The sequence below is a fragment of the Dendrobates tinctorius genome, unplaced genomic scaffold, assembly GCF_039654945.1.
Source record: "Dendrobates tinctorius isolate UK_male_01 unplaced genomic scaffold, ASM3965494v1 ptg000383l, whole genome shotgun sequence".
In the NCBI taxonomy this organism is placed as follows: domain Eukaryota; kingdom Metazoa; phylum Chordata; class Amphibia; order Anura; family Dendrobatidae; genus Dendrobates; species Dendrobates tinctorius.
The window spans coordinates 868,478-891,978 of NW_027362049.1; the positions used below are offsets into that span (position 1 = coordinate 868,478).

General features: G+C 46.8%; 1 protein-coding gene across 4 annotated transcripts in view; it reads left to right on the forward strand.

Moving 5' to 3' along the window:
* The window catches only part of RHBDF2 (rhomboid 5 homolog 2), a 125,002-nt gene that overhangs the window by 96,672 nt on the left and 4,829 nt on the right, over window positions 1-23,501 (forward strand). For all 4 annotated transcript variants that reach the window (XM_073563154.1, XM_073563157.1, XM_073563155.1 and 1 more), the window contains exons 9-17: window positions 1,088-1,291; window positions 2,858-2,969; window positions 10,785-10,859; window positions 10,957-11,118; window positions 12,833-12,936; window positions 14,562-14,625; window positions 15,604-15,698; window positions 15,802-15,877; window positions 17,737-17,837. In XM_073563154.1, coding sequence (XP_073419255.1) covers window positions 1,088-1,291; window positions 2,858-2,969; window positions 10,785-10,859; window positions 10,957-11,118; window positions 12,833-12,936; window positions 14,562-14,625; window positions 15,604-15,698; window positions 15,802-15,877; window positions 17,737-17,837 — 993 coding nt within the window. The remainder of the gene's footprint in view (window positions 1-1,087; window positions 1,292-2,857; window positions 2,970-10,784; window positions 10,860-10,956; window positions 11,119-12,832; window positions 12,937-14,561; window positions 14,626-15,603; window positions 15,699-15,801; window positions 15,878-17,736; window positions 17,838-23,501) is intronic.

The window sequence follows — 23,501 nt, forward strand, 5'->3', positions numbered from 1 at the left end:
TTTTCTGAAAAGCGCATTACCATATGAGACCCCTAACCCATCTGATCACCCCCTTCTCTGCCAGGCAATGGGCTGCTTGCTGGAGTCTCTTTGGCTCTTCTATAAGCGATTGCAGGGCATATATAGGAGACCTTAATTTTCACAATGTACCTGAATACTATTGCTGTGTATAGTATACAGATCAGACAATCACAGAATCAAGTTCCCCAAGGGGACTACAGAATAAAGTAAAAGGAAAGAAGATTACAAGTTTAAAGCACTCATTTTTCTGACATTAAAGGTAAAAAAAAAAAAAAAACACACGGTGTCTGTAAAACTCTGATCTGTCCAAATCTAACATTGATCAACATGATTGGAAAACACCGCAAGGAGAAAAAATATAAATGCTAAAATATATCTGTATTTATTTTTTGGGGGAGGTAGCTGTATCTCTGCAAAAAAAAAACTGCTACGTGAAGCGTTGATAACGTTTCTTACCCCAAACTTGTATCTGTAAAAATATCAGTTCACACCACAGAACATAAGCCCTCACAGAGCCCCATAGACAGGAAAATTGGAACTTTACAGATCTTGGGAAACTAGTGACACAAGCAATGTTTTTGTTTATGAAATTCTGAAAAAAATTCTAAAAAACTTTAGAAACAAAAAAAGGACCTAAATAAATAAGCCATATAAGTTTGATATCACTGTAATCATATTGACCTGTAGAATCATTGTCACAAGTCATTTTTACCAAACCGGAATTAAAAATGTAATTGTAGAACTGCAGGTTGGGGGGAGGAGTTGCAATTTCACCACGCATGGAACTTTTCTCCCATTTCCCAGTGCATTAATTGGTATGGTCAATGGTGCCAATCAAATCTACAACTTTTCCTGCAAAAATCAAGCCCTCATATGTCTGTTGTAAAATAGAAAAGTCATGGCTCTTGGATGGAAAGGAAGAAAACCCCAGAAAATCACCTGGTTGAAAAAAGATTTATATTAATAGATGTTTTATATAGTCTTTTATATCTAAATATTTCAATAGAATCAGTTTAATATGAAAATGCTGCTTGAATAAGCGTTAATGTCAACTATTTTCTGATAGGAAAGAATCGATAAGGCCGTCTCCAACCATGCCTGGCCACCCATGTAGAGGAAAGCGTATTGCATCTCAGGTCAAGCATTTTGCATTTGATCGGAAGAAGCGCCGTTATGGCTTGGGAGTGGTGGGGAACTGGTTAAATAGGACTTACAGAAGAAGCATCAGCAGCACAGTGCAGACTCAGCTGGAGCATATTGACAGCCACAGGTAAGAAATGGCGATAATATACAGCCCATAACACTAATACTGGGATGATGTCACACCTGGAGAACCATCTGATACATTCAGATGTTTTAACCTAACTAAGGGGGGTGATAAAGAGGGATTTATTTACTTTTTTTTTTATCACTGTGTTAGACCCTATCACAGTGATCAAAATGAACCATCAGGAAAAATCTCCTATTGTTGCTTGGTGTCAGACCGGCAGGTCTCGGAGGGCGCAATGTGCATGCCTCCGCCATTTTCTTCCCAGAAGAAGACGTTGAGGGCCAGGAGAGTCAGCAGGAGGGACCGGGGGAGCTCGGGGGACCCCATTTCTCTCTCCTCTGATGTGCTTATTCATATCAGAGGGCAGAGAAATGAATAGGAAATCTGACTTTATTTTTTTATTTTTACAGTCATCGTTGTTTCGTGAATAACGGTGATTGCAACACTGGGGTCGGTAAAAACCAACCCGAATCATGTTCTCTGCAGTCTCAACTACCCCCGGTAGCAGAGACCCCGGAGACTTTCCGATGCTGAGGGGCGCTATAACCTTATTTCTCAACGCTGTTAAAAAGCGGCGCTGAGGAAGAAGTAGCCTTAACTGCCACCATTAAAAATCGTATTGGCAGTCGTTAAGGGGTTAAAGAGGTTGGCTAGTGAAAACCAATTATTACCTATAGGATATGTGATAATTTGATGATCAGTGGAAATCCAACGCTGGGGCCCACAGAGATCGTCAGGACACTTTTACCCTAGTTAGGATTTACCATGAGTAACTGCTTCTCCATTACTTCCTTTGGGGCTGCCAAGTGCTACACTCTGCTTATTCCGTCAGCCCCATAGAGAATGAATGGAGCAGCAGCTGGGTGTCTGACCAGGCGCTCCATTTTGTAACTGTTGAAAATTCCCTGTTTTTACGATTTGGTTTGGCTCCCAACAGTGGGACACACACTGATCAGCACATTATCACCCATTCTGTGGATAGGTGATAACTATTTTTCACTGGCCAATCCCATTAATTTATACATTTCGTTCCATACTAACTCACTAAAAGCTAAATGTTAATGTTTGTTCATTCTTGATAACTGAAGAAGCACTCTTGCAGAATAAGCTGTTAATGAATAACGTAAAGGCTCTTTTGTGTCTCTTTTGTTTACCTGTTGTAGTTGATTGACTCTCATTCTTTGATATGATTGCCTAATGAAGCCTAAATTTTCTCTCATAACGTTGCACTGGCTCTGAGTTTTTTCTAATGGTAGGCAGTAATAGATTAATCACATAGATCTGCTGTCATCTTGTACTGCAGAGTTTCAGCTTAACCTATGTGATGCAGCTTCTTCAGCCAGTCTCTCTTGCCTCCTGCTTGTGAAAGGTTCCTTTCTGTCAGCTCTTAAAAGCTGGAGGCCTGGGGGAGCAGTGTAAAGCTGCATCAAACAGGATGTACCGCATACTCTGCTCACAGCACTTGAAGATGATCTAGACTCACATTGTGTCGTCTCCATTCGTGAAGATTATAGAACAACTAAAGAAGTGTGCAATATTTAATTTGTAGATCTTTTTTTCTTCTAGGCCTTATTTCACTTATTGGATCACAGTTGTCCATGTCCTTATCACTCTTCTAGCTATTGGTACCTATGGCATTGCGCCCATTGGTTTTGCACAGCACACCACCACAGAACTGGTATGTACATCTACTCAGTTTTGATTTTCTGTAACTATAAAGAACTCGCCACACTGATTTTAAGAACCCCATCTTTAAACTTCTGACATAATGTAAGTTTTTCATTCTCTTTGTGGACTTTTTCACTGCTGACAGTATAAGACAAGCTATAAGTGTATGGGAGATGAGCTTCATTACTGTCATCAACCAATAAACAATGTAGAGAGTTGTGATATTCAGCTCCATACATGTGTTGCTTCTAAAACAGATTTCAGTTGGCACATGTCTGGCTCCAACCAATCTCATATTTATTACCTATCGTATGTATAGGTCATCAATATGTTGCTCTAGAAAACCCCTTTAAAGGAGACCTGGAGCCATGAAAGTGCAGTCGAATCTGCAGACATGTTATAGAGCAGGAGGAGGCAAGAATAGACTGATATAGTTTTCTGCGAAAAGATGCAGTATAACCTGTTTTCTTTATCGCCTTATTGGGGGACACAGAATACCATGGGTGTATGCCGCTGCTGCTAGGAGGCAGACACTATGCAAAATCAAGAAAATTGGCTCCTCCCCGGCAGTATACACCCACCAACAGATACCCAGTACCTCAGTTTGTGCTTAGTGTCTGTAGGAGGTGGACCGGGATCTTCTCAGATCCGCAGTTAATAATCCTTTTATTTCCTTAGGTATTTGTCGATCTTTTTAATCTTTTCTCGCTTATTTCTTTCAGGTCTTCACATCCGGAAACAGGGTGTAGTTTTCACTCTGATTTCCTATATCAGGCGACTGAGCGAGCAGTGTGGTGATTTCCCGCATCGCACCTCTCAGTACCGCAGGCAGGACCTTTCCCTAACACCAGTCGGTGTTATGGGCGGATGACGGGTGGCCGGTCCTTGCCACAGCAACCCCTCACCCCTCTCCTGGGACAGGGCTGAGAGGAAGACGGCGGCGGTCAGCAGGCTTTCCCTCGCTCCCAGCAAGAAAATGCCGTCTTCGACATGTCAGAGAGTAAGAGGTCTTCTCCCAGGGGCCTGACTGTTACGCAGGGCCCCGGCGGTTATCCTCTTCAGGGACGTCAGGTAAGAGTCTGATCGTTCCCTTCAGCCGGCATGTGTCTGAGCAACATTTGAAATTCCCGCCCTCCTCCCTCGCTGACAGCCGTGCTCCCCGCCGTGCACAGGCATCAGCGGTCTCCTGGAGCGGTCGCTTATAAACTGCATGGGTCTTTTCATCACTGGGGGAGGTTTTTTCCAGAGCAATGGGGGCGCAGCTCACCTCTATCGGCGCCGCGGCCATTGCAGGCTAGAGATCCAGGCGGGGAGGGAGAGCGGTTTCACTTTCTCTCCTGCATCCCCGCTCTGGACGCGCTCCTCCTTTTCTTTCTGGTGCCCTTTTTTGCGCGCCCATTCCACCCTATTACAGGGCTCCTTTTGCTTTCAGAGGCATCAATCTTTTTATTACCGCGCCCCCCCGCCTCCATGGCCCAATCACGTCCCGGCGCCAAGCTCCGCCTCCCTCAAACTCACAGCCAGCTTCCTGACTGGAATCTCTCTTCTTCCTTCGCTGCTTGGGGGACACTTCAGGGTCCTGCTGCTCGTCAGATTCTCGGTAGGCTCAGCCCTTTATTGCAAATTGGCTCCCCTCTGCAGTCCCTGATCTTATCTAGTGCGGCCATACGGCGTATCCCACCTATGTTCAACTCTTCAACGGCACTTTCTTTCAAGCCCACCGTTATTCACTACGCCTGTGCACGCTGTAAAAAGAAGTGGCCTTCAGGTCAGTCGTCGCCCCTCTGTCCGTCCTGCAGTCCTTCCGCCATGTCAGCCTCTCAGGAGCACACAGATTCCCGGGATGAGGGTACCTCTTCTCTCCCAGAGTGGGCCGTGGCAATGTCGCAGTCGGTCTCTGATCCGACTAAATTGTCTCAGTCCCTGGTCCAGGTCCTAGAACGTTTGCCTCAGCTATCTACAGCCACCTGTGCACCGACCGCCTCGCAAGGTGAGTCGTCTGCACCTGACCGCGACCTTCAGAGGGACAGATCAAGTAGAATTAGTAGGAAGCGTGTTCTCTCTGGCTCGTCCTCCAGCTCTCTAGGCCCGGCTGCTTCTCCCAGGTGCCCTTCTCCCTCTTCAGGAGACGACACTAGGTCAGATGAGGATCCCCAATCGGGATCTAGTTCAGAAGCAGATGACATATCTAAAACTCGGAATATGGTCGATAGCCTCCTTTCAGCTATCTTTCAAACCTTAGAAATTAAACAAGACAAGCCCCCATCTCAGGAATGTTCTATTCCATCTAAGCTGGCAAGGCCTCCATCCCAAACTTTCCCAAACCACAAAGAGTTTGATACTACACTGACCAAACATTGGGAGCACCCCGAGCAGCACTTCTCAGGCCGCAGGTACTTAGATGTCCTGTACCCCTTTGATGTGGATTTACGCGCAAAATGGTCCAAAGCCCCCGAAGTGGATCCTCCTGTCTCTCGCATAGCCTCAAAGACGGTCCTATCCCTCTCGGATGGGGCATCACTTAAGGATCCAACAGACAGACAAATAGAGTCTCTAGCTAAATCAATTTTTGAGGCATCTGGTGCCTCCCTCTGTCCGATTTTCGCGTCTGCCTGGGTAGCAAAGGTCATCTCTGCTTGGGCAAAGATTCTTCGCAGGGGCATCTTAGCAGCAGCTCCTCAGGACGAGTTGGAGGATCTGGCAGATCAAATTAATCATGCGGGTAAATACCTTTTGGCTGCCGCCCTAGATGCCCCTGGGTGCGTGGCAAGGGCTAACAGCAACATAGTGGCCGTACGCCGAGTCCTTTGGCTAAAGTCATGGAATGCGGACACTACCTCAAAGTAGTCACTTACCAATCTGCCTTTCCATGGTTCTAGGCTCTTTGGAGCCAAGTTGGATCACAAAAAGGGTTTCCGGCCGTTTAGGCCCTTTCGTCCCTTCGCGTCATCCGAGAGATCTGCCCAGCAAGATCAGCCTTCCGCCTCTAGGGAGCGAAAGCAGAAAAGACCATCTTACAAACCCGCTCCCCGCTGGAGATCTAGAGGTCAATACCCCAGGTCGTCAGGTACCCGGTCCGGTAGGTTTGCCTCCAAGTGGCGGGTCACCCCCACCTGGAATTTCTTCCAGGGTGGGAGGCAGACTTTCCTTTTTCATGGACGCCTGGCTGTCCGTTGACGACGCTTGGGTCAGGGAAATCATCACATCCGGCAACAAGATCGAGTTTGCGTCTCCGCCAATGAGACGCTTTTTCCTGTCTCGACTTCCAAGACAGCGGTCTCACATTCCAGGATTCTTTCAAGCCGTCTCCTCTCTTCTTGCCGCCGGAGTGATCGTTCTGGTTCCTGTACACGAACGATTTTCAGGCTTCTATTCAAATCTCTTCGTTGTCCCAAAAAAGGACAGTTCTTTTCGGCCAATCCTGGACCTCAAATTGCTCAATCGCCACGTAAAGATTCTCCACTTCAGAATGGAGTCTCTTCGGTCGGTGATAGCCTCAATGGAACACAAGGAATTTCTCTGTTCTTTGGACATACGGGATGCCTACCTTCACATCCCTGTGTGTTTGCAACATCAGAAATGCCTTCGTTTTGCGATTCAGGAAGACCACTACCAGTTCACGGCTCTTCCCTTCGGTCTGGCCTCCGCTCCCCGGGTTTTCAAGAAGGTGATGGCGACAGTCATGGCCATCCTCCGCTCCAGGGGGATCCTCCTCATCCCTTATCTTGACGTCCTTTTGATCAAGACTGTCTTCAGAGTTTTCAGATAGTCCTAGACACTCTTTGCCGTCTCGGTTGGATAATCAACAAAGAAAAGTCCATGCAAAGTCCATTTTGATCCCCACCCAGCTCCTGACCTTCCTAGGCATGGAATTCAACACAAATCTAGCCCGTGTGTTTCTTCCGAAGGAGAAATTTGCAGCTCATTCCAAGGGGATGCGACTTCTCAAGCGGCCAACCCCCATTCCCCTTCGGTCCTGCATGAAGGTTCTGGGGAAGATGGTAGCTTCCATGGAAGCGGTGCCCTTTGCACAATTTCATCTTCGTCCCCTCCTTTTGGCTCTTCTTTTGGCCTGGGACAAGACCTCGCTGTCCTTGGACCATCCCATTCTCCTTCCCCTCAGAGTGAGACAATCCCTGACTTGGTGGGCAAGGCCAGAGTCAGTTCTTCAAGGGAGGTCCTTTCTTCCGCTTCAATGGAAAGTCATCACCACCGATGCCAGCCTTCTAGGGTGGGGAGCGATGTTCCATCTAAAAATGTCTCAAGGCCGGTGGGACCCACAGGAGGCTCTTCTCCCCATCAATCTTCTGGAGAGCAGAGCAATCTTCCTGGCACTTCTTCACTTGCAGCCTCTCCTCCTCGGCAAGCCGGTCCGCATTCAGTCGGACAACGCCACGGCTGTGGCATACATAAACCACCAGGGGGGCACGCGCAGCAAGCAAGTAATGGCGGAAGTAGTCAAGATACTGCGCTGGGCAGAAAGTCACGTTCCTGCGATCTCCGCCGTTCACATTCCAGGGGTGGAAAATTGGACGGCCGACTTTGAGTCGTCAAGGTCTAGCATCAGGCGAATGGGCCCTTCACCCCTCAGTCTTCCATCAGATATGCCAGCGCTGGGACACCCCAGATGTCGATCTCATGGCATCTCGGATGAACCACAAAGTTCCGCGCTTCGTAGCCAGGTCCAGGGACCCTCTAGCCGTCGCTTGCGACGCCCTGGTAATTCCGTGGTCCCAGTTCCGACTTCCTTATCTATTTCCGCCTCTTGCCTTGATCCCTCGAGTGGTCAAAAAGATCAAATCGGAAGGCGTACCAGTGATTCTGGTGGCCCCAGACTGGCCAAGACGCCCTTGGTACGTGGAGCTGGTGAACATGTTCGCGGACGTCCCCTCGAGGCTTCCAGACCGTCCGGATCTTCTCTTGAAAGGTCCCCTTTACCACGAGAATTCTCAGTCTCTGAATTTAACGGCATGGCCATTGAGGCCGCGATCCTGAGAGAATCAGGTTTGTCCGACCAGGTGATTCAGACTATGATCAAAGCCAGAAAACCAGCCTCTTCCCGCATTTACCATAGGTGCTGGAAGGCCTTTTTCCGTTGGTGCGACGGTAAAAAAGTCTTTCCTATGTCCTTTTCCATTCCATCTATTCTGGGGTTCCTCCAGTCTGGTTTAGATGCGGGTCTGTCCCTCAGTACCCTCAAGGGCCAGGTCTCCGCCCTGTCTATCCTCTTCCAAAGAGAGCTGGTCGGCCTTACCGCAGGTTAAGACTTTTCTCCAAGGGGTCGCCCATGTGGCTCCTCCGCATCATTCGCCGATAGATCCGTGGGATCTCAATCTCGTCCTTGGCGCTCTCCAAAAGGCGCCGTTCGAGCCTATCCAGGACATTCCTTTATCCCTTCTCTCGTGGAAGGTAACTTTCTTGATTGCCATTACATCCATCAGAAGAGTTTCTGAATTAGCGGCCTTGTCAAGCTGTTCCCCGTACCTGATTCTCCATCAGGATAAGGTCGTTCTCAGCCCGTTCCTTCCTTTCTCCCAAAGGTCGTATCCTCTTTCCACATCAATGAGGATATCGTTTTCCATCTTTTTGCCCGGCTCCGTCTTACCCTATTGAGAAGTCCCTCCACAAACTAGATGTAGTCAGAGCCTTGCATGTTTATCTCGCCAGGACTGCTTCTTTTCGTCAATCCGATTCCTTGCTAGTCATCTCTGAAGGTCGCCGGAAAGGGTTTCCGGCGTCCAAATCCATGATAGCTCGCTGGATTCGTTCTACCATTCTGGAAGCGTACCGACTTCAGGAAAAGCGGCCCCCTCCGGGAGTGAGAGCCCACTCCACCCGGGCTGTGGCAGCTTCGTGGGCTGTGCGTCACCAGGCTTCGGCTTTACAGATTTGCAGGGCCGCGACCTGGTCGTCCTTACACACTTTTGTGTGTTTCTACAGGGTTCATACCCAGGCCTCATCGGATGCAGTTGTTGGTAGAAAGGTTCTGCAGGCGGCGGTGGCACACCGGCCGACCTAAGCCCTTCTTGTTCGTTGTTCCTTATTGCTGTTCCCGCCCTTGGGGACTGCTTTGGAACGTCCCATGGTATTCTGTGTCCCCCAATAAGGCGATAAAGAAAGAGGGATTTTTGGTTCTTACCGTAAAATCTCTTTCTTGGAGCCTTCATTGGGGGACACAGCACCCTCCCCTGTTTGTTGTACCGTGTTGGGCTTGTTGAGCCCCTTGTTGGGTTGTACATATGTTTAAAGTTCTGTGGCCTATCCTACTGCTTTTTCACCAACTGAGGTACTGGGTATCTGTCGGTGGGTGTATACTGCCGGGGAGGAGCCAATTTTCTTGTTTTTGCATAGTGTCAGCCTCCTAGCAGCAGCAGCATACACCCATGGTATTCTGTGTCCCCCAATGAAGGCTCCAAGAAAGAGATTTTACGGTAAGAACCAAAAATCCCTCTTTTTAATCTTTTAAGCCTTTGCACTTTGTGATTTTTAGTCCAGTTGGCGGTCTTATCAGTGACTGACAGCTGTCTTTGTAGAAGTCAGCATAAAGATATAGCTGTCAATCACTGATGGGACCGCCCACTGGACTGAAGGTCTCAAAGTGCAGAGGCTTAAAGGGAATCTGTCACCGCTTTTTTCGAATATGAGCTGCCGGCACCGCCATCAGGGGCTTATCTACAGCATTCTGTAATGCTGTAGATAAGCCCCCCGATGTAACCTGAAAGATAAGAAAAAAGAGTTAGATTATAGTCACCCCGGCGTTTGGTCTGGTCCGATGGGTGTCGCCATCCGGTCCGGCGCCTCCCATCTTCATACGATGCCGTCCTCTTCTTTCCTTCCTGCCGTGGCTTCTGCGCAGGCACACTACTCTGCCCTGTTGAGGGCAGAGCAGAGTCCTGCTGTGCGCAGGCGCCGGGAGAGGTCTGGCGCTTGCGCGCTGCAGTATTCTGCTTTGCCCTCAATAGGGCAGAGCAGTGCGCCTGCGTAGGAGCCATGACAGGCAGAAAAGAAGACGTCACCGTTAGAAGATGGGAGGCGCCGAACCGCAATACCCATCGGACGGAGACAGAATGCTGTAGATAAGCCCCTGATGGCGGTGCCGGCAGCTCATATTCGAAAAAAGGGGTGACAGATTCCCTTTAAAGGATGAAAACACATGTTATACTGAGTCTTTTCTCACAACACTATGTATATGAATCTACTCCACTTTTCCTACTGTATAATATGGGGCATATTGTACATAGTTTTCCTGGTGACGGGTTCCCTTTAAGGATATTTATTGTATTTTATTCTGATGGCCTATCCTTAGCACTTTTAAGAAATGGGGCTGAACTATAGCCGCACACACATGAACATCATCCTCTTGACACTGCATTGAAGAGGTAACTCTGTTGCGGCCTTTTCTTCTCCAAAAGTTCGGCAATTTATGTAATATCCCAGTATTCTAGCCATCTTTTCGTTTCATGGTATAATGTTCAATTTTGAGTCAGTGGGTAAAAATGAGGTTTTCCTACATACTCTGTGCTTTCAAGAAATGGGAAGCTTTCGCTAACGCTTATTCCTGACATCAAGGAGAAGTTATATGTATGGGAATGTCTCTTTTAGATTGTGGGTTCTTTATTCTGTACTGTATGTTGCATTGGTCACTAAATTCATTACCATAGGGGACTGACTACTTTTTCCCAAAAAGTTACTACTTCTATTGGTTACTTTCAGTGGGAAACTGATCTCTCCAATTAGAATTGAAATAACAAATGGCCAAATAGTCCATTCAAAGACTTCACTCAAGTGGACAACTTGAGGATTTATATTTGCGCTTTGTGTGTAGGTTTTACGGAACAAAGGAGTATATGAGAGCGTGAAATACATTCAGCAAGAAAACTTCTGGATAGGTCCCAGTTCTGTAAGTAGGACTCATCTGTAAGGGCCCCACATTGTATATTGGGACCTCTATAATTTAAAGGAAATGTGGAGCCTTATCAGAAAACTTTCCATTTCAGATAGCACTCATCCACTTGGGAGCAAAGTTCTCCCCTTGCATACGGAGAGATGAGCAAATCGAGAGCCTGATAAAAAGGGAACACGACCTTGAACGCGAGTCTGGCTGCTGCATTCAGAATGATAACTCAGGATGTGTACAGACACTACGTCGAGACTGCTCGGTAAGGTTAAAGTCTGATGTTTTCCTCTTCCATCTTCGCCCTGTTCACAATATATTACCAGTAGGTGGCGCACAGTCACCAGCACATGCTTGTTACTTTAGTTTGGCTGCATGATTAACGCTTTGAGTTCGGAGCAGCAAAATTTACATTCAGATCCAAAAGTGAAAGGACCCTTTTGTCTAATAACCTTCGTAGAATATGTTAAACTCGTGCCTATTTGTCTAGCCTCCCTCTGCTCCCCTGATGTATGTGCCACGGCAGCGTTTCATTTTTCGATGGTTAAGGTCACTTTTTTTTTTTTATTTATTATGCTTTGCTTATATAGCGCTATCAGTTTGCACACATTATCATCGCTGTCCCCATTGGGGCTCACAACCTAAATTCCCTATCAGTATGTCTTTGGAGTGTGGGAGGAAACCGGAGTACCCGGAGGAATCCCACACAAACATGGGGAGAACATACAAACTCCTTGCTGATGTTGTCCTTGGTGAGATTGGAAACCAGGACTCCAGCGCAGCAAAGCAGCTGCGCTAATCACTGGTCCACCGTGCTGCCGAAGGGCGCTTACATGTAAACAGACAACGATAGTGTGTTGGCATGCTCTTATAAAAAAAAAACTGATAAAGGCTTATTAGAAAAAAAAAATGCATTTATTTTTTGTGCTGTTTGTCTTAACCACTTGTGGACCAGGTTTAATGTGATACTAGATGGGACGCTATACATTACACTGTAACCTAATAGTTCTGAGATTTCATTTATGGCATCGAAAGCGTTAAGTTGAGACAAACCTTTTTTTTTTTTTTTTTTTTTTTTTTAGGACCCTAGTCCAAAGGCCACGGACTACCGTTGGACTCCAGCGCTGCGTACCTCTCTATTTTCCGGCATTCCCTTGATCCTCTCTGATTAGTAGGTCTGTTGCAACTTAATTGGAAAACACACATGACATTGCATCAGTACTATTAATTAGAATAGGGGCTGGGCATGCCGGCAGTGAGATGGAAGTTTGCCGGATTACCGATAAGGCCACTGGACAAGGGTCCAGCAAACATCTTTGCTCAGTCCTAGCGTTTTCCACATGGCATCACAGGTCCAATAGAAAACATGCTGTATCGCTTTCAAAGTTGCAAATAGTGGGCAGAAATAATGACCATCTTCAAATATCTGTAAAATACTATTGTAAACATACATTAAATGTGAATAAAGCTATAATAATATGCCTAACGGCTGAATATTTACAGGGGGGGGGATTTGACTCCAAACCTACCTCCCGATTTCGTAGAAGGGATAGCAAAGCGGAATGGAGGACAGTATAGATAAAGCGAAAGAAGAATTAGGAAGGAGCGCAAAAAGGAGTGTTCTATGAAAGTTTAGTAAGTGGGGAGCCAGACTATTTATAATACCTTAAAGGGAGTCCATCAGGACCGGGAGCTTTTACAAGTTTTTATTGCTGCTCGGGCTCTAATAGAGGTCTTTCAGAATATTTTAATTTGCAGCCCTATGAATGGATTGTAATTGTGGGAGATTTCCCAGTGCCTCGATTGTAAAGGGCGTTATCTGAGTAATGGTAATTGAGTGGGTTATTAGTATTAGTTTCCCAATGTGTTGGCTCTGTGCTTCTTTCTTTTAACTTTTTAAAATGTATGTCAATAATCAAAAAAAAAAAAAAAGTCTCACTACCAGCATGTTTCTAAATGTTGTGTTTTTTTTATGCTAGGAAACATTGGCTACGTTCTTAAAGTGGCCAGATTATAGTGCTCCTAAACTTAATGAGAATGGTGAAATGAGAGTTTCGGGGGCTGTGTGTCACCAAGACCCTCGGTGAGTTGAAATTGATTAGCGCTGAGGCTCTAGAATTGGCTGCTCGATCATCTTCCTTATGGCATACTAACAATAGTCGCTTTAAAAAAATATCAACAAAGACATCCATTTAATCTGTTAAGACATTCATGGCATATCCTATTGATAAATCTTTAAAATGCCATATAATGGCTGCAGAACAGATACACCATTGCCTTCCTGAGGTCTAGCATATACTCATCTTCAGACTTGTGGATGTTAGTGGGCACACTACATAATTAGTATTGAAACAGTATTTGTTCGTCCTTTTTGCCTGATATATAACGTTTTACTTGAGGTGTGGAATACTTATCATTTAGGAATGGGACCTAGTGCCTAAAATGTCTTTTAGCCTCTGTCCTGCCCAGATGTCTTGCCTATGTGCTAGCAGCCACCCATCCCTGGCCTTGGATTACTATGGCTACTTTACTAAAGCTGTCTGCTTGTCACAAGACCTATTGTCCTCCGTTAGGATCAGCTCCCTTGCCACGTGCTCATTGTTTGTCCGCCAGTGGTGGCATGCTGGCTTACTTACAGGAATAGGACTTTGCCACTCATCTGTCTGTTAGGCTATTAAACCCACGATAACCTACTAGGTCCTCCATAACATCCAGAGCGATCTGTACGCCATCTCTAAATCCTTATGTAAGCCTCCAGTGTGCATGTCTCTATATGCTGTGCTGCATTCCAGAAGTCATAAAGATGAAACTTACAAAATCTCTTTTCTGCAATCTATTTTATGTCCAATTGTCTACATAGCAGCAACATTTTCCATAGCTTTGTACTCTTAGAGGGAACCTGTCAGCAAAAAAAAAAAACTAAAGTTTTTCACCCATGCCTACATGCTATAGTGATCATCTGCAGGATGATCATTGGCAGTCTAATTGGAAGAGCCGCTGTAGGGAGAAGGACATTGCTTATTGGGGTATTCCAAGGGGCTATGTAGTCACCAATCACTACACAATGAGCGCATACTAATCAGCCCCCTACACCATGGCCGACATCCTGCCCTACAACACTCGCTGTGTAGTGAGCGCTGATTGTTACAGCTCCCTGCACTGCCACCAAGTACTGGAAGTGAGCAGCTGCAGGTAGAATACAATTTAATTTTCTCTCTGTAGCTGCACTTCCAATTAAACTGAAGACCAGGATTAAAACTGTATTTACCTGTCTATCCCCCATTAACCCTAACTAGTTGTGTTAAGACTGTTATTCTATAATTTTATAAAGCTAAGACTATGATAATAAGGATATTGTATATTTTTTCATTTATCCTCTCACATAAGTCCCCCTGCGAGGGGACCCTTGTGCTTTGATATCAATGTCTTTCATGTTAAAAGATATTCATGTTTTCAATAAAATCGTTGAAACTAAAGCTGTATTTACCTGCAGATAAATGTGTTTGGGATTCACATTCTTATATCCTCATCTCTTACACACAATCCAAAGTCACTCATGCAAAAGAGAAACCTATAGATTGTGCCAGTATCATTCTGTGTGCTAGTGGACCATAATTTGGGGCCAGTCTTTGAATATTAATTTAACGTTCTATTTGGTCATGCCAGTTTTGATGGTCTTGTAAACCTTTTAATTTTTTTTTCCACTAGGACTTGTGAGGAGCCCGCCTCTATAACCCCGCATGTCTGGGCTGATGACATCACTCAGTGGCCAGTAAGTGTTATTCAGTGAGTTAATGATTCAGTTAGATGGGCAGGGTGGTACTTGATGGGAATCTGTCATGAGGTGTTTGTCATCTAATCTGTGAGAAGCATAATGTACAGACCAGAGATTCTAATTCCAGTGATGTGTAACTTACTGGGCTGCTTACTTATTGACAAAATCACTGATTTATCAGGTGGAGATCACCACTGGAAGACTAAAAAACCTGTTGCCAGGTAGTCGTCCTTCATATTCACAACCTCTGTATAATCCCCATCACTGATTGGCAGTTGTGTACACTGTGCATAGGCAGAAAGCTGACACAGTGGTTTGGCCGGGGTTACAGAGCTCATCATTCAGAGAAGTTTTAGATCTGCTGCCGATAAACTAACGTTTGATCAAAACTACAGCAAGCAGCCCTGTAAGGCTAGTTTCACACTAGCGTTTTTGAGCGCAGCGACGGCCTGCGCATGGCCGTCGCTAAGCCCCTCCCCCCTGCCGCGCCTCCGCTGGTAGCTCCGCCTACCGGCGCATGACACTGCATGCGCCCTGCGTCCCCTATCTTTATCACTGGGGGCGCAGGCCGTGCGCAGTATGCGTTTGGCGGCGCATGCGTCCTTTTGACGGTGCGGCGACCTGCGCCAAACGCAACCTGCTGCAGTTTGGTTGCGCCAGCGCACCGTCAAAAAGGCGCATGCGCCACCAAACGCATACTGCGCACGGCCTGCGCCCCCAGTGATAAAGATAGGGGACGCAGGGCGCATGCAGCGTCATGCGCCGGTAGGCGGAGCTACCGGCGGAGGCGCGGCAGGGGGCGGGGCTTAGCGGCGGCCATGTGCAGGCCGTCGCTGCGCTCAAAAACGCTAGTGTGAAACTAGCCTAAGTGATACATCGCTGAAGTCATGGTATCGTCCCCTATATTAAGATGTTCTCAGATGAATTTGCTAAAACCCGATGACAGATACTCTCTAACAACTGTCCTTTCTCTAGATTTGCACCTATCAACCCAAAAACAACCACACTGGATTTAGACACATGGACTGTGAAATCAAAGGAAGACCATGCTGTATTGGTACCAAGGGGAGGTAAGAACTATGGCATACACTTTGTAAGGATGTATAATTCGGCATCGGTGGGAGAGGAAAGTAGTTTTCCCATTTTATAATTAAATTTTTTTATTTTTCTCAGTTGTGAAATTACAACAAGGGAATACTGTGACTTCATGCATGGGTATTTCCATGAAGAGGCCACACTTTGCTCACAGGTCAGTCTTGGTTTCCAATAGATGGTTATGGTATACTAGATGGAGGTCCGATGCTATCACATCAGGAGGGCGGTAATGTCACGATGGGGGCAGGCTTTGCAGCGTTAAGAATCCCCCCCCCACCCCACCCCATGTGCTCACCCACCTATCCACTATCTCTTTCCCCATTTGCTGACTTCTCCCGTCTGTGCTCTCTTCTTTGACCGGTCTACCCCATGTTGGCTTTGATATTTGCTTTTTAAAGGGGTTTTCCTACGAACGAAAGTTCGTTTTAAAAATTGTCTGTGTCTGACCGTTTACAGAACATACCACATCTCCTGGGCAGGGGAGGAAGCGAAAGATAATACTGACATTACTGCAGGAGATCGCAGAGGATACATTTTGTGAGGTAAAATATTGTTTGAAAACAGTGAAATATTTTCCCTCACAAAATGAATCCTCTGTGATCCCCTGCTGTAATGTCAGTATTGTCTTTTGCATGGCGTATACAGTGTGTATGTGGTGCGACGGTGTTCCTCTGGTGGTACCACGCAATAGGTTTGTACCACCAGCAGCTTCCTCCTTGAGACACCCATCACTTGGGTGTCCCAATATGGCGGTCGGTGAACTTCCGCCACTTAGAAATCTGGGATACGGACACATCTGGACGGAACAGAATGGGAAGACATTACAAAGTAAGTATATAGTAGATTACTGAATGAATAAGATGGCGTAGAGATCATTTGCTCTTATTGGTGATTTGCATTATCAGCAATTTTCTGATGACTTGTGTTGCCTAAATATTACAAGCAGGGCTAATCTTGGTACTAGAGGAAAACTGCAGTCGGGAATCCAAATTCCTATTACATAATGGTAGCTCAAAAAAAAAACTTCACTGTAAAATGTGACTTGTAAGCCTTGACCGGATTGCTGGATCTGGGCAGCTTCTGTGCGCCAACAATTTTCCTTTACTGCAGAGTAGTGATGAGCGAAAGTGCTGGGATAAGGTGTTATGCTCCATGCTCGGGCACTAACAGAGTGTCTTCGGCGTGCTCGGGTAATGTGTTTGTGTCCCTCGTGGCTGCATGTCTCAAGGGTGTTTGACAGCTGCAACACATGCAGGGATTGTCTAAAAAACAGGCAATGCCTGCATGTGTTGCGACTGTCAAACAGCCATGAGACATGCAGGTGCAGGGACTCTTGACATATTACCCTAGTATGCAGAAGACACTGTTTGTTTTGTCCCCTGTTATATTGGTCTCTTTTTGATTTGCTTTCAGAATATACCAGAGTGCTGATATAGTGGGGGCGAAGTCGTGCGACTTCAGTGTTTTTTGTGCATCAGACGTGTTGGGTTTTTTGCGTGATTGCAGACAGTGTCTTTCCTTTCCTGTCCTGTCTAGTCAGTGTGGGCCCCATCATTTGCTCAGTCTATTTTCCTGCCCGCGTTTGTGTTTTCATCTTGTCTCACCAACAATATATGTTTGGGGGCTATCTATTCCTTTGTGGTCTGCTCCAGGGCAGTTTAGATTTCCCTTTTCTTGCTGTAGGCTTAGTTAGCTCTCCGGCTGTGCCGAGGCGTCTAGGATCATCGTAGGTACGCTCCACGGCTACTGCTAGTTGTGTGGATAGGATCAGGGGTCTGAAATCCGCTTAGTTACAAAGTTATACCAAGACTGCACTTTAGCATTCCATTCAACCATGGCACTCAATAGAGAGGCGACGTCTCTAGATTGGTAGTGGTCCCACTATTCTTCAATTTTTCACTGATCCTGTAAATAGGTGAGAATTTGCATTCTTGGTACAATTCCTTAGAAATGGGTAATATCATTAAAGCTGATATTTGTATTTGTGTTGTTAAATGGTTTTATCTTCTGCAGGTCCACTGTCTGGATGAAGTGTGTGGTTTGCTGCCATTTCTAAATCCTGAGATCCCTGATCAGTTTTACAGACTCTGGTTATCCCTTTTCCTTCATGCTGGGTAGGTATTTGTCAGTGAGGATATTTATAGTTAGTTGTCAAGTATTGATAACCATAATCCAGCTGAATGATTGGTTTCTAAGCTAATAGCATTGCAACATTGGTACACGAGAATTGTAGAGGCTGCTATCAATTTCAACCTCTGGATTTGAGGTGGACCTCGCTTCTCCTAACATCTAGTTTAGTACATATGTATTTTCCCGTCTCCCATGACGGCACACATGAGAGAGGGGATCCGCCCAGTCAGGACAGGAACCCTACTGAAGATAAAAGGGTGGTACCTCTCCCTCGCTTGGGTTTTCTGTCCTGACAGGGACCCGTGTGCTGAAGACGGAGGTCACACGTACCTGCCCCTCTCCCGTGCCAGTGTGGAAGATCAGGCAGAGCCTGTGAGCAGGTGTCCATGCAGCATGGTCAGGGGTCCAGGGGCTCTTCCGTGCCTGCCACGCCGCCCTCCTCCCCCTGCCGGCATCCAGGAAGGGGCCGCCGCTTCGGGGCGTGCCCCTCTGAGGTCACCTGCAAGGCACGCTGGGAATGGGCGCGCCCGCGTGACGTCGGGGGGGTGGCGGCGCCGGATCCAAGATGGCGGCTCCCACGAAGAAATGCCGGCTGGCAAATAATCATCCCGGTGGCGTGGCAGGGGGGGAGGGGCTGTCAATGGGCACCGAAGGAAGCGGAGAGTGCAGTGGATCCCTCTTGGAAAGAGGGATGACCACAGAAGACGCACTCATGCCCAAAGCTTCACAATGGAAGTGGGGCAAAAAGAGCAGCAGCAGCCTTTTCTGCAGGAGCTCTCGCCAGATGCCTTGCCGAGCCGTCAGCATACCAGGAGTAGCCACTCAAGTGGTAGGAGCGGCAGTCGTAAACAGGACCGGCAAGACTCTGCAATGTCGAGAAAAAACGTCAGCCTCCAAAATCGGTATCCTTGATTGACAGTGGTGGTGAGTGATCTACATGAATGTCACCCTTATGGTAACGGGGTTCCATATTTCTGCTTGATCACTAGGGGTCGAATGCGCCCTATGCAAAAACCCGCTGGTCGTTCAGTGGCAGAATAATCTCTGCACTGACTGTGTAAATAATACCATACGGGATGAGACCCTTGATTTTGTAACTAGCCTTAGGGCTATCATACAAGAGGAAGTGAAAGGTTCCCTAAAGGCAGCCTTCAAAATGGTGGGAAAAAAAAAGCCGCAAAAGGGACTTGGATTCAGAGGCCTCGCTAGTGCAGGAAGGTCGGGAAAGATCCTTGTCCACCTCCTCTTCCTCTACTCAGTCCTCAGACTCCTCCTCAGACAGCGAAATAGGGGGCACCTCCTCTTCCTCTACTCAGTCCTCAGACTCCTCCTCAGACAGCAAAATAGGGGGCCGTCCGTGTTCCCAACAGTGGACGTGGAAAAACTGGTCAAAGCTGTCAGGCCTACAATGGGCCTTAAGAAGGAAAAGACACCTAAATCATTGGAGGATGTTATGTTTGGAGGGCTGGAGGAAAAGAAAAAAATGCACCTTCCCTGTAAATGATAAGATAAAGGCCTTAATTGACAGGGAAGGGAAAAAACCTGCGGTCGGGTGCCTTACCTTCTACATTGAAAAGGAGGTACCCATTTGAACAAAAAGACTCAGAAACCTGGGAAAAAATCCCAAAAATTTGATGGTGCCGTGGCTAAATCCTCAAAGGTATCTCTACCATTAGAGAACTCTGGCGTGCTGAAAGACCCGCTTGATAAAAAAAGCAGATGGGTTCCTGAAACATATCTGGGAAGCATTGGCAGGTGGATTAAAACCGGCAATAGCTGGTACTTGTACCGCCCGTGCCCTCATGGTCTGGCTACAACAAATAGAGGACCAGATCAGGGATAAAGCTCCTAGGGACGAAATACTGTCTAATCTGACACTGGTACATGGAGCAGTGGCTTTCCTAGCGGGTACCTCAGCAGATTCCGCGAGATTAACAGCTAGAGCGGTGAGCTTGTCAAATGCGGCAAGACTAGTCCTGTGGCTTAAAGGGTGTCCGGGGGATTTGCCATTGAAACATAGTCTGTGTTCCATTCCATGTGACGGCCAATTCCTCTTCAGGAAAAAACCTAGAGGAAATTTTGGAGCATGCGGGGGATAGGAAGAAAGGCTTTCCCCAATTTCCGGAAGAACCCAAAAAGCAGCCCTTTCGGAGGAGAAGGTTTAACAGGGGTCGTCTCCCGGGAGATAGGAAAAATTGGGACTTTAAAGAAAAGAGGTGATCGGGCTATATGTTTAAAAGGGCCCTCTACTTCCTCCAAAAAATCTCCCCAATGACATCAGGTCAGAGGTAGGGGGAAGGCTTTCTCTCTTCCTTTCCACCTGGGAAAATATCTCCCCCAGTACATGGGTCCTAAGCATAATCAAGGACGGATTAAAAATAAAATTCACCCATCCGCCCAGGCGAACCTTTATAATGACACCCCGAAGGAAAGCCCAAGAGCAACAACTGGCTTTGGAGACGGAAGTCTTGGGACTAGTGCAAAAACAAGTCCTACAGGAAGTCCCAGTTCAAGAAGAAGGAAGGGGGTTTTACTACCCCCCCCACCCCTCTTTTTAATACAAAAACCAGACGGCTCTTAGAGGACCATAGTCAATCTGAGGAGACTCAATCAGTGGATAGACAATTGCTCCTTCAAAATGGAGTCAATCAATACGGCCACAAAAATCCTGTTCCAGCACTGCCTCATGGCAGTGATAGGCTTAAAAGATGCCTACTATCATATCCCAATCCATCGGGAGTATCAAAAGTACTTGAAAGTAGCGCTCTATGTCCAAGGTCAGGTCAAACACTACTAATACGCAGCCCTTCCATTCGGCCTGTCTACAGCCCCCAGACTTTTCACCAAAGTGATGGCCGACGTAATGTCATTTCTTCGTTCCCGGGATATAGTGATCATCCCATACCTGGACGACTTCCTTGTGGTAGGGAGGTCAGAGACCCATTGCACACACCAAGTGAAGAAAATCATATCAACTTTAATAGGGTTAGGATGGATAGTAAACATCCCCAATTCAAGATAAACACCAGTAAAAGTGCACTCCTTCTTAGGGTTAATACTGGACTCTGAGCGACAGAGCTGCCTCCTACCAGAGAACAAAGTGACCAAGATAAGGGGCCGAGCTCCACAGCAATGCCAAGGCCGGCTATGATACTGAGGAACACAATGTCCCTTCTTGGCTCGTTGACATCATGCATACCCGCAGTAGCATGGGCACAGTACTACTTAAGACAACTGCAGTGGGAAGTTCTGTCAGCACAGAAACAACTGAAAGGGCTTTTAGGAGGAGAACTATGTCTCTCCATGGCTGTAAGAGATTCCCTACTATCGTGGACTGTAGAGGAGCATCTAACAGCCGGTGGCCTGTGGCAAAAACCAGTCAAGGACATCATTACAACCGACGCGAGTGCTACAGGGTGGGGAGCATACCTGAGATCCCACTCAATACAGGGAACCTGGTCCTCGCTAGAAAGGGATCACGGTTTAAAGGTAAAAACTATGGGCAGTAAAGAAGGCCGTGAAACATTTTCTCCCCTTTCTTTGGGGCCACCACACTCGAGTCATGACGGACAATCGTGCAGTGGTAGCTTACATCAACCACCAGAGGGGAACGAGGTGTCAGGGCCTCAAGGAAATATAAAATCTACTTTTCCAGTTAGCAGAACAACATCTGTTATCCATCACGGCACTGCACAGAAGGGGCGTCGAAAATAAGCAAGCAGACTTCCTGAGTCGCAGACACCTGAGACAGGGGGAATGGTCCCTAAACCCCCAGGTTTTCCAAAAAATAGCGCAAGCTTAGGGCAAACCAGAAATAGACCTGTTTGCCACCTCACACAACAGAAAAGTCAGGAAGTTCTGCTCACTAAATCCAAAAGAACACCCGTTCGCCGTAGACGCCCTACAAATACCCTGGAAATTCTCTATGGCCTACGCATTCCCCCCAGAACAATGATTCCGATAGTAGTCCAGAAAATCAGGAAAGACCGAGCGAGACTAATCCTCATAGCTCAGTTCTGGCCGAGGAGGTCTTGGTTCTCCTTTTTGAAAATCACGTCAGTAACAGATCCATGGATCTTACCACAAATTCCAGACCTACTTACCCAGGGACCAGTGGTCCACTCTCAGGTGAAGGGCTTCCATCGGATAGCCTGGAATTTGAGAGGGCGCTACTGAATTGCCATGGATTCTCACCAGGGTTACTCTCCACCCTGTTGAAGAGTAGAAAACCTATCACATCCAGAATCTACGGTAGAATGTGGAAAAAGTTCCTTGACTTCTTGGGGGAACCTTTAGGAGATGTAGCTCCAGTGGGACCTATCCTAGAGTTTCTACAGGCAGGACTACAACTCAGGTTAGCCACTAACACCCTCAAAGTCAAGATCCCTTTGAACCATTACAAGAGCTGTCGCCAAAACTACTCACACTTAAAACTGTATTACTGGTAGCCTTAACATCGGCCCGCAGAGTGAGCGACCTACAAACTCTATCTATATGCCCTCCATATATGCAGATCTTGGATGACCGAGTGGTTCTAAGACCAGACCCGGCCTACCTCCCCAAGGTGCCATCATTCTGTAATAATCCTAGAAACCCTGGGGAGCAAAGTTCCATACATTGGATGCAAGGAGGGCCATATTACGTTACATGTCAGTAACTAGTCAGTGGAGGAAAGATCAATCCCTGTTTATAGCCTTTCAGGGTAGTAGAAAAGGGTATGGGGTAGCTAAAAGTATCATTGCCAGATGGATCATGGAGGCCATTCTATTATCCTACTCTGCGAGTGGCGCTCCTGTTCCTGAAGGCATCAAGGCTCTCTCCACCAGAGCCGTGGCTGCCTCCTGGGCAGAGAAGGCTGAGGTATCTATTGAGCAGATTTGTAGAGCCGCTACTTGGTCCTCACCGTCGACCTTTTTTAAGCACTACCGACTTGATCTATCTTCCTCTACTGACCTAACCTTTGGTAGAAGGGTGCTACAAGCGGTGGTCCCTCCCTAAGGTGTCTTATTCTACAAAAGTCTCTCAAGTGTGCCGTCATGGGAGACGGGAAAACAACAAGGTTACTTACCGGAAGCCGGTTTTTCCGGAGCCCATGACGGCACCTGTATATTCCCCCACCTTATCACTCCTTTGGTGTGCACTATAGTTTGGGTGCTTTTTTAGTTAAATATGATGTGGTGATAGTTTTACCATGTGTACTAACCAGGGGGGCCTCTCATGGCTCTCATGCTCTGTAAACCAACTGAAGCGAGGGAGAGGTACCGCCCTTTTATCTTCAGTAGGGTTCCTGTCCTGACTGGGCAGATCCCCTCTATCATGTGTGCCGTCATGGGCTCCGGAAAAAACGGATACCGGTAAGTAACCTTGGTGTTTCCCGTGAAATGGTTTTGGATTGCTTTTTTATATCTTTGCACTGTTCCATTCCCTCGTTATTCTTCCTAAAATAAAAATATAAATGAACTGACAACTAGATGTCACCAGCTGGGGGCATCTCCCCAATCTTGGGGAGTGGTAAGGAATTGATATTCATGGTTAAAGAAAGGGGAATTGAAAAGTTGCATAATTCTGCTTGATGTAAAAAAAACTAAGGCTATGTGCACACGCTGCAGATTCACCAGCGGATTTTTCCGTGCGGATCCGCAGGTAAA